The sequence below is a fragment of the Bidens hawaiensis genome, unplaced genomic scaffold (assembly GCF_021521415.1).
Source record: "Bidens hawaiensis isolate Kalapana, Puna unplaced genomic scaffold, B.hawaiensis_p1.1 tig00023426_1, whole genome shotgun sequence".
Classification (NCBI taxonomy): domain Eukaryota; kingdom Viridiplantae; phylum Streptophyta; class Magnoliopsida; order Asterales; family Asteraceae; genus Bidens; species Bidens hawaiensis.
In genome coordinates, this window is record NW_027493681.1 from 41,486 (window position 1) to 51,976 (window position 10,491).

Below are 10,491 nucleotides of genomic sequence, written 5' to 3' on the forward strand. Positions count from 1 at the left end.
AAGTTTCTTGTTCGGTTTGAGTTGGGGCCTCTAACGCCTCCTTTAATCGATGCTACATATATTTAGTTTAACAAAGATGATTTAATAAATATGTTATAAGTGATGCTATGATATATATATATATATATTATGTTTAATTAATGCTTACAATATGTTCTATGACTTCGGGGTCAATTGTCCCATATTTGCGTGTATGTGCAGCACGATAGGTTTCGTAGCGAGTCTGGCCTGTTTAAGATTAAAAAATATTAAAACAAGTACTAAATACAATACATGAGTATAATATATATACTTTCTTATAGCAAGTGCTGCTATATGTCGTTCCTCCCCGAGTAACGATTTTTTGCTTTTGACGGTTTGCTTTAATCTTTTCTGACTTTCCTTTATGTTTTGGTGTTTTAAAAAGTTCAGTTGACCTCCACCAATTTCAACGGGCATGGATTTGAGACCTCCCCCAATGCTCTCTCGAGATCTAGCTCCCCTCTGACTTCCTTAAATAGGTTATACGACCGGAATTTGCGATCTCTGTTGCTTTCGGTATATTGATATAATGCCCTTTTCTAACTTTGTACGATCGGCATCCTCGTCAATCTTCTTTAAACTGAGTGAAGCCTATAACAAAATAAGTCAAATAAAAATGTTTTTAAACTCGAACCCGACCAACAGGTTCAACCTGGTTCGAACCTGTGTAAAATCGTTTGAAAGTTTACATAAAATGTGCTCTGACCAATTCTACCAACCTACTTTTTGTGTTGTTGGATGAGCATTATATATGTATGAAACTTAATGTTTTAAATAAATGCATGCAAAAACTTTTTATATTTTAAGGCGGTCGGTTCGATGTCCGATCCGGTTATGAATACATCTTCTAATAAAGACAAATGAAAATAAAACATATAAAATAAACTTAAATAAATCGTTTACCCCAAGATGATGGTACATTATTGGTGTATACATATATTTTGCCAAAAACTCTTTAACCCCAATCGATATCAAATGTTGCATGAGAATATGACAGTCGTGAGATTCCAACCCAGTAATGTTTGTATGGTTATCTGTCACTCTCTTGCTGATATTAGATCCGAACCCATCGGGTAGTTTAACATCTTTTATGAACTTGTAGAAAAGCTTTCGATTATTGACCTGAAATGAGTATTTTGGGCGGGGCTTACATAACTTGCCTCTAGCGTTTTCTTTCAGCCACAACGTATGCTGAATGTTTAGGTTTTGCAAGTCTTCGCGTGCATTTGTCGTGTCTTTGGTTTTATCATTCATTATTAATTAGACGAGTACCCAATAAACTGTCGCAAACATTTCTCTCGATATGCATTACATCTAAGTTGTGCTTTAGTTACAAAGAAGATAAATACTGGAGTTCGAAAAATATGCTTCGTTTCTACTGGTTCAACTCGTACTCCTTTCGCTTTCTCTTAACACTTCCTCCAAAATCAGGATACTTTCCCGGTTAACGACGGAGTACACGATCGAGTTGAGCTTCTATGTCAGCAAGACTACATTGTTTCAGAGGGGCTCCTATCTCGGGTTCTTCGTTGAAATCCAAACTTGTTCTCCACGGGTGGGTAGCATCTAAGAACGGGTGATGCTCGACATATACAACTTTCTTCATTACATATATTGAAGGAGTATCTTCGTTGCAACTTTCTTCATTACATCTAAGAATGGCCTTTTTTTCACGGTCTGAACGGGTATTGGTGGGTGGTCACGGTCTTTTACATTTTTCCGACAAAGGTAATTACTCATCACGTCCTTTTCCGACAACCTGTTTTCCCCATTTCCACCTCCCGCTTTACCAAACAATCCCGACGGTGAGTTTGGTAGTTTAGCGAACCCCGTCTCTGACGACTAACTTTTAAATCGACCTATTTTAGACCTCCGAAATCCGAAGGTGAGCACCATTATAGAAAAAACCCCTTTCCGGCAACACCAAAAATCAAATTGACCAAAATCAGCTTCACAATTGATAAATAGTTATGAAGAGAGATTAACTTGTTTAATGATATAAATGCTATGTCCGGTATGTATTGGTCGATGCCAATTACCATGTGAAGCTTGGATTTAGTGTGAGGTGAAATAGAGTCGGAGTCGGATTGTTGGTTATTTGATACTTGAAAAAACCCAATTCAAATCTAGTGAAAACACACTCAATTGGAACCAACCAACTAGATGATCTGCCTTTGAAGCTATTTGGGGGTTTCTAGAGAGAGAAAGTGATTAACATATGGGTATAAATACTTAATGGGTCGTCAAATGTAAGGCCCCGTTACCGGTGCCCTACTTTGGACGTTGGATTTACTCATAGACGCAGTTCTAAATATCAGAGTTAATTAAAAACTTCGCGGAATAATAATAAAATAGTCAACCATTCATTACAACGTACGAAACCTATCTTTTAAAACATAACTTAAATAATTTGTTAATTCATTTGTAGCAATTCTTCAGATGCCAGGCTCGTCCAATCCTGCCATGTGTCCCCCTCAGGCCAACTACCTTAGTCCATTCACCTGCGTGCATACTAAAAGTCAGTTATGCTGAGTGAGTTCTAGATAATCAAACAACATACAAAACATTCACATACTTATTTATAGGTATCCGAAGATACATTATACTTACTTAACTTGTCATCTTTCTTTTATATATAAGTACATACCTTCATTCTTACTTTCTTTCATACTTTCATATTTTAACCTTCCTTTATATATATATATATATATATATATATATATATATATATATATATGTTTTAAAGAGAATTTCGCCCTATAACCTAACAGATATTATTAGGGCCTGTCACCCTTAACCGTCAATTCATACATATCTTCCTTTTCTTTTATATTTATGCGTACTCTTAATCATTCATATAATATACATATATCATTCATACACCATGTAAATATAAAGCAATACTATCTTCTAACGATCACCTCTCCTGTAAATATCTTCCTTTTCTTTTATATTTATACGTACTCTTAATCATTCATATAATATACATATATCATTCATACACCATGTAAATATAAAGCAATACTATCTTCTAACGATCACCTCTCCTGGCGATACGTGTAATATCCGAAGATCGATCACGTACCGACAAGTATCCATTCACAACTTAATAACTTACACATAAATTATATAAGGCATACACTTACCACTTAAGGTAAGTGTATTAACAAATCATATAGAGTATGCACACAACCAAAAAAACATAACAAGAAACTAGGACTAGAAACTCACATGGATCTGGTTACGCTCAGAGCCAATAGTAATCCCTTTCTTTAATTGTGCACGGCTAACTGTTAAATATATATTTGTTAATTAACCATATAATTAATTAAGTGGGTATTTTAGTTGACCAACGTATTTTCTAAGTTGGGCTTGTTTGTTAAGCTTAAGATAATGGGCTAGTTTATTTTAATTTAGATAAAGGCTTAGCAACTTGTGGACTAGCTAAATCAAGCCCATCTGTCCATTAAAGCAACTGGTCCAACTGGGTCAGGCCCAAACCAACTGGGTGGCCAAGAACTCCAGGCAGAGAACCCCTGTTGACCGAGAACCCATGTTTGACCGAAATCCCATACTTGACTGAGAACCCATAATTGACCGAGAACTCCATAGAGTGGCCGAGAACCCTCAGGTTTGACCGAGAACCCTCAGTTTGGACCGAGAACCCTCAGGTCAGGTGTGTTCAGCTCATCTTTCTATCTTTATCACTTTTATCTAGCTCAGTTAACTATTTTATGGTTCATATCATGAACTTTAACCACCCTTTCTATTCATCCTAACCGTTTTACATCCGTTAGCATTTCCTTAACGAGATTTAACCCCATTTTAGGCATAAAGTTTAAACCTTTATCAATTTCAAACCCGTTTTAGCTAGTCTTTAGGTAACAAGTTGATTGAGTTCATCTTTAACATCAAGTTTGCATTTTTATGAAACATCTAGACCCGATCTACTCTAGGGTTAAGTTTCATGGCAAACCGTTCATAAAAGCGTAACCTTTAAGGTTAAAGCACGTACCTTTAAGCGTTTTTAGGCTTTGGGTTAGCTTGTTTATGAACTATGATCTTGTATCTATCTTGTATAATGAAGATCTATCTATATTTGGCTTGATTCGAGTCTTGAATTCCTTCCTCTAGCTCGCGGCCGTAAGAAGGTGTTTAGGTGTGTGTTTTAAGGTGTGTAGAGAATAAGATGGATAAGATGGATGAAAATGAAAATAATTAGGGTTTTAAGGGGTATTTATACTCCCTTAAGCCCATGGACCTAAGGTCCATCTTTCCTTTTTGGGTCCGTAATTAGCTCCATCTAATTAGCCTACTTATCTCTCTATCATTATTATTTTATTATTTATTTACTAACTCGAGTAAACTTTTCCGTTGAAATAAATAATATATTAAATGTTTTTATTCGAAAATTTGGGATGTTACATCAAATTCATCGAAAACCCACTTCAAATGTAACACCATTTTCTCAATTGAAATCAGATGAAGCCTTTGAATGTATTTGGGGGTTTTAGAGAGAGAAAGTGAGAACAAATGGGGTAAAAACCTGCAACACAAATCCTTGGTGGGTTTTGAAATTAATCGAAAACCCAACTCAAATCTCACAACTATATTATTATTATTATTATTATTATTATTATGTGTGAAAAGACGAATTTAACCGTGGATTTAACAATCAAACAAACGGAAAACCAAAAGTGAAAAAAAGACCACCATAGGCCTCGCAACTGCAAAATTGCCACCACGGGGTTGAAACATGCGTTTTGGGTTTCATCATAGGGACCATATTTGCAATTAACTCTTAAGAAAAATAATCAAAATTTTGTTCCAACTTCGGTTCTCTTCTCTTATTTCTTGAAGCCTAACCCACTCTATCTTAAATCGGTCTCTTCAATTAGTCTCTAAGTCGGGTTGTCACCAAATAACCCATGTGACGAGGCTGACTGTCTTCTCATAGTCTTGTATATATACGTGAAGATCGGATTTTACTCAGTAACCACTGAGACAACGACATTTGGCACCATCTTGCAAAGACATAGACTTTGGCATGTATACTGGCTTTACACGACTATAAAACTTTTACCGGTGCACCGACGAAAAAACATGTCAATTCAAACAAAATCTCATTATGACCCTTTCATGTTGTGTTTCAGGAACCTCGTCAATAAGGTCCGATTGGTAGCTCTGGTGCATATTTTTGCTACAGATGATACCATAAAGAAATAAATAATCAAATTTATTTGAAACTTTAGGGTCTTATTTTATTTTGATGACACAAAAAATGATAGTTCGAATATATATCATATATGTTTGAAGTATCAACATTCTGATGGGTTTTTAATGCACATTATTCATTACATAAGATGAACGATTTTAGTACCAAGGCCACTACACATCTAAATGAATAATATTTGTACACCAACAATATTTCCCCAAAGCAATGCCTATAATTTATGAATCCAGGTGACCTTAAAAATATCAAATTTATAAATAAGATATCCTAAACTGTTAAGGATTCAAGCAGCCCTCGCAAGAACTTCTGTTTGTTGTGGCAGATCAGCCGGTTCGATATAAAACCCCCTTCTAACAAATGACCTTGGTACAGTAACCGTCAACACCCCATTCTCATAACAAGCAGAAATCCCATTTACATCGATAGTATCCGGCAGCCTGAACTTTTTCATAAAGGTTCGGCCACCGGGCATTGTCACGGTATCATCAGCTGATTCGGTACGAATTATAAGATACCTCGAATCCTCCACTTCCACACAGATCTCCTCTTTCCGAACACCTGCATACAAAAAGATTAATTTTCTAACAAGGCTGTCTTAGAAATAACGTCATATGTGCATTCAAACCGATTGATTCAATTTGGTCTTAAAAGCATTAAAGCACAAAAGCACATAAATCTTGGTATTGTATTAAAGGAAAATATTTCTAATAGTGGAGTCTTAAAACAATTTTGAATATCGAACCGATCATCGAAAAGGCCAATACAAGAAAAGAATCAAGAAATCTTACACAAAATAAGGGTGTCTCGGAAATGATTTCTTGTGTGAAATTGAAGTATTTAACCAACTTATTTAAGATTTAATCATAGAAAGCAAGCATGTCATTAGCCAATTAGCCAAGTTAATATCAAGAAACACCCAAGATATATAAAAAATCAAAAAATCTTGATATTATGCAAACAGAACTTTAAGGGTGTCACGGGAACCAATTCATGTGTGCAATTAAACCATTTAACTCAAGATTTGGTCCTAGAAAGCATACATTTTTAGCAAATTAACATAGTTAATATCAAGAGACCTCCCCTATAGATCAAAAGAATCAAGAAACCTTGATATTATACAAACACAACTTTCTAAAAAGGGTATCATGGAAACCAATTCATGTTTGCAATTAAACCACTTGATTCAAGATTTGGAACTTAAAAACTAACATTTTAGTCAATTAATCAAGTTAATCTCAAAACCCCACAATCTCGATCGAAAATCTCAAGAAATCTTGATATTGTACAAACAAAACTTTCTAAAAAGGGTGTCATGGGAACCAATTCATGTGTGCAATTAAGCCAGTTGATTCAAGATTTGGTCCAAGCTCACATTGTTAGCCAATTATTAACCAAGTAAACATCATGAAACCACGCTAATTAAGATCGGTCAAAAGAATCAAGAAATCTTGATATATATCATACGAAAAAAGGTATGAATTTCTAGTTTCCATCAAGGGTATTATGGAAAACAATTCTTGTGTGCAATTCATCCAAGGTTTGCACATAGGCAAATCTAAATCTAAATCTAAATCTAAATCTAAATCTAAATCTAAATCAATCCAGACAATTAAGTTAAATTAACATTTGAAACAAAGATATGATAATATGCATGCATGCATGGGAATGGGAATGTACCGGGGATGTCGGCAGAATAAATGTGGGATTCGGGTGTTTCAGTCCAATGAACGTAGTTTTCGGGCACAAACGGGTAAGGAAAGAGGAGAGGGGAGGTGAAAAAGGAATGCCAAGAAGGGTTGAATGTTGAGAACTCCATTTTTCTTCCTTTTTTGCAGATAAATATACAATTATATATTCTTGGTAAAACAACCACCAAGATATGATAATTCTAGCTGGGATATTACAAACCAGATTTAGAAAGGAAGAATGAAGAGGGAGGTGGTTGGTTTCGTTATTATAGAGTAACCAATTGTCTGGTGGATGGTGGGGATCATACTTGCCTCTTGCAAATTAATTAAATTGATTGGAGTCCTACAAGATAACCAAAAACCCTATCCACTCAAAATTGATCAATCAATTAGAGGTTCTAATTCAGATTTTTGTTAGTATTAAATGACGGTTTTACCCTCAATCTTTTCCTTCCAAAATTGTATGAGTTTCAGTTTCGTCATTTGGGCTATAAGTCAGGTTGGTATAAAAAGATTGGTCCAACGTAATGAATTTAACTTTTTTTTTTGTTAATAGTTAACTGATTATAATACATTTAGGGTAAAATATTTAGATAACACTATTTATTGATTTTTTTAATAAATTACTTAAAATTTAAAATGAAAATTTATAACTATCGAATGGTTCGGCTCTCTCGATTTTAATTACATGTAAAACCAAAATCGACTCAAACGTTTGGTTTTTACATATATCTAAAATCAATCTGTCGATTTTTATTTTAGGCATTCTATCATTGAATGTGATATTTTTATGGGAAGAATGACGGATATACCCTCAAAATATTTCATAATTATATGTAGCCTTTATTTGTGATATTTAATACTTTTTAGGAGTCTTTGTCAATGAGTAACTGACAACCGAGCATCACATGTCTCACAAAACTAATGTCCACTGGCATCCAATGTAGTTGCTCTTTGGGCCCAACGTAGCGAAGAATGACACATTTACCTCTTAGTAAAACATTATTGGAAATGACACTTTAGGATGTAACAAACGGTTAACGGATGTGAATGGATTTCGAGAACCGGTCTGGACAGCGGTAGTGATACTGATCGACCCGTTCCTTTGAAGCTACGTGGAAAGATTTTGATACCCAACCAGCAAACTTTAAAGCTACAATGCAAAATATAATGGAAAAGATGTGATAGATGACTTCAGGATCTTAGATATGAGTTTTTCATTACTCTTTGTAATTGTAATTGTAATTGGCAATTTTATTTTGGTTGTGTTGGTTCTTTTTATTACTTATTTTGAGATTGGATATATGTTAGATTGAGATATATAATCATCTGTTATGAATCATCGATGTTTTTTTTTGTATGACACTATTTGTCAAACCAATTATATATATTTGTCTCCTAAATAGTGTTTTTGAATAATTGTTCTGGTATTATAAATACCTTGTGTTTATAAAGAAGATTTGCATCTAGTAAATTGACAATTCTTACATTTTCTTTACTCTCTTGTTTCTTTGTTATATTCAAGTTCAATTATTACTTCAATAATCTTGTTATAATTAGGGCTAATATTATAACACGTTATCAACACGAGCCGCTTATATCATAATCAAGAAATGTAATAGGCAAAAAGGTATCCACATAAGCATCATAAACACTTCTTTAATTATGTACATTGGAAAAATATATATGCATAAACATATACTAAGTAATAACAATAATGTATATAAACATTGTTATTAAAATTTAATAACTATTCTAACTTTTCGTTATGCATATAATTTTTACTTTCATCGCAACTAACTTTTATTTATATATGCACACTAATATTTCATTTAGAAGTTAGATTTATATATACTAACAATTCTATTCTTATTATTTTGCATACTAATTATATATTTTATGAAATAAACTTTATTAAATATCTTATTTATTATCTTACTTTAAAATAATTAATATTATATAATATATACACACAGACACATACAAACGGTAATATTACCGTTATAAAACGGTAATATAACCGTTGTAAAACGGTTATAAATTTTCACTATAAATAACCAATTATCAACTCCATTTCATTTACAACAAACATTATTCTTCTTAAGTTTATCCAAGAATAAAGATTTCAAAATGATTCACCCGGTTTTAGTGTTGGTCACTATACACTACGTGAATATCGACCTTCGGCCACACATGTGGTCTGGGCTATTTGCCACACTTTGGCTATAAAGTGTGGCTAAAAGGTCTTTAACCATGTTTGAAAACCTTCCAGAATGTTTTGGCCACACATATTATTCTTCATGCGACCATTCTATACCTACACAGGTACTTTTCGCCACACTTTGAAAAAAACTGTGACAAAAACTAGCCACATTATAAAAACGTATGGTGAAATGTGACCTATAGTCATAGTTTGTTTGATCTTTGATACATGTGACCAAAAACACATGCATTAGCCACAAACTGTGACATTTAACTAGCCACATGTTTTAATAGTGTGCCAAATGTGACAAACGGCTACTGTATTGATAAGAGATGTGTCTAAAAGGTAAAAGATATAGCCACTTATATTACGTTGTGTGACCTAATATCACATTTTCTAGCCACATTTTTAATAAAGTGGCGAAATATGACGAACAACCATTGTATTTATTAGTAATGTGGCTAAAACACTTAAAATATATGGCCACCTATACGAGGTTGTGTGACCAAAGAGTGGTTTACTTTTATTTTTCCTAAGATTTTTATTGTCACGGATACACTTATTATGTGTGGCTATAAGTGATAAATTGTCACACTTAAATATTTTTAAGTGTGTCCAATGTAATTAATGGCCACTTATACGAGGTTGTGTAACCAAAGAGTATGTTATTTTTATTTTTATAAGTTTTTTATTGTCACGGATACACTTATTATGTGTGGCTATAAGTGAGAAATTGTCACACTTAAATATTTTAAGTGTGTCCAAATGTAATTAATGGCCACTTATACGAGGTTGTGTGACTAAAGAGTATCTTATTTTTATTTTTATAAGTTTTTTTATTGTCACAGATACTACGACCCCACATTTTTCACCATTTGTTTCCACTTTTCTTCCAGCGCCGTCCGGAAGAATCAAAGGGTGAGGTTTGTGGACTATGTCCACCCTCAAACCTTCACGTACCAACAACTTAACCGAATGGTTAGGTGGCTTGGGTACACGACTGCTGATTATTTCAGCATTGATATGGTAGTGCCGGGAATCGAGGTGGCGTACATTGAGTTGAACGACTTGGAGCACTTCAAGGCTGCGTCCGTTTATGGGGCATTCCGTAGTCAGGTGAACCTTCGCCTCCAAAGGCTTAAGGACTCCACCTACACCTCGGATGGCATGTACGAGAGGAACATGCCCTCTCATACTCAAGAAGAGAATCCGGATGTAGATTCGGATACGGAATCTGATGGCAGGACTCCAGAAGCCTCGAATCCGATGGATATCGATGTAGATTCCGATATGGAATCGGATGCTAGGAGTTAGTTTTATGTAATTTGGTTTTCTATATTAATGTA

At 34.2% G+C, this 10,491-nt stretch overlaps 1 protein-coding gene across 1 annotated transcript; it reads right to left on the reverse strand.

Moving 5' to 3' along the window:
- Positions 1–5,326: 5,326 nt before the first annotated feature.
- On the reverse strand, positions 5,327–7,244 carry LOC143567556 (15.4 kDa class V heat shock protein-like). Its single transcript, XM_077053949.1, has 2 exons — positions 6,932–7,244; positions 5,327–5,812 (listed from the first exon to the last, which is right to left on the reverse strand). Exons 1-2 carry the CDS (start codon positions 7,068–7,070, stop codon positions 5,538–5,540), a joined length of 414 nt encoding a protein of 137 aa, XP_076910064.1. The 5' UTR covers positions 7,071–7,244; the 3' UTR covers positions 5,327–5,537.
- Positions 7,245–10,491: the final 3,247 nt, after the last annotated feature.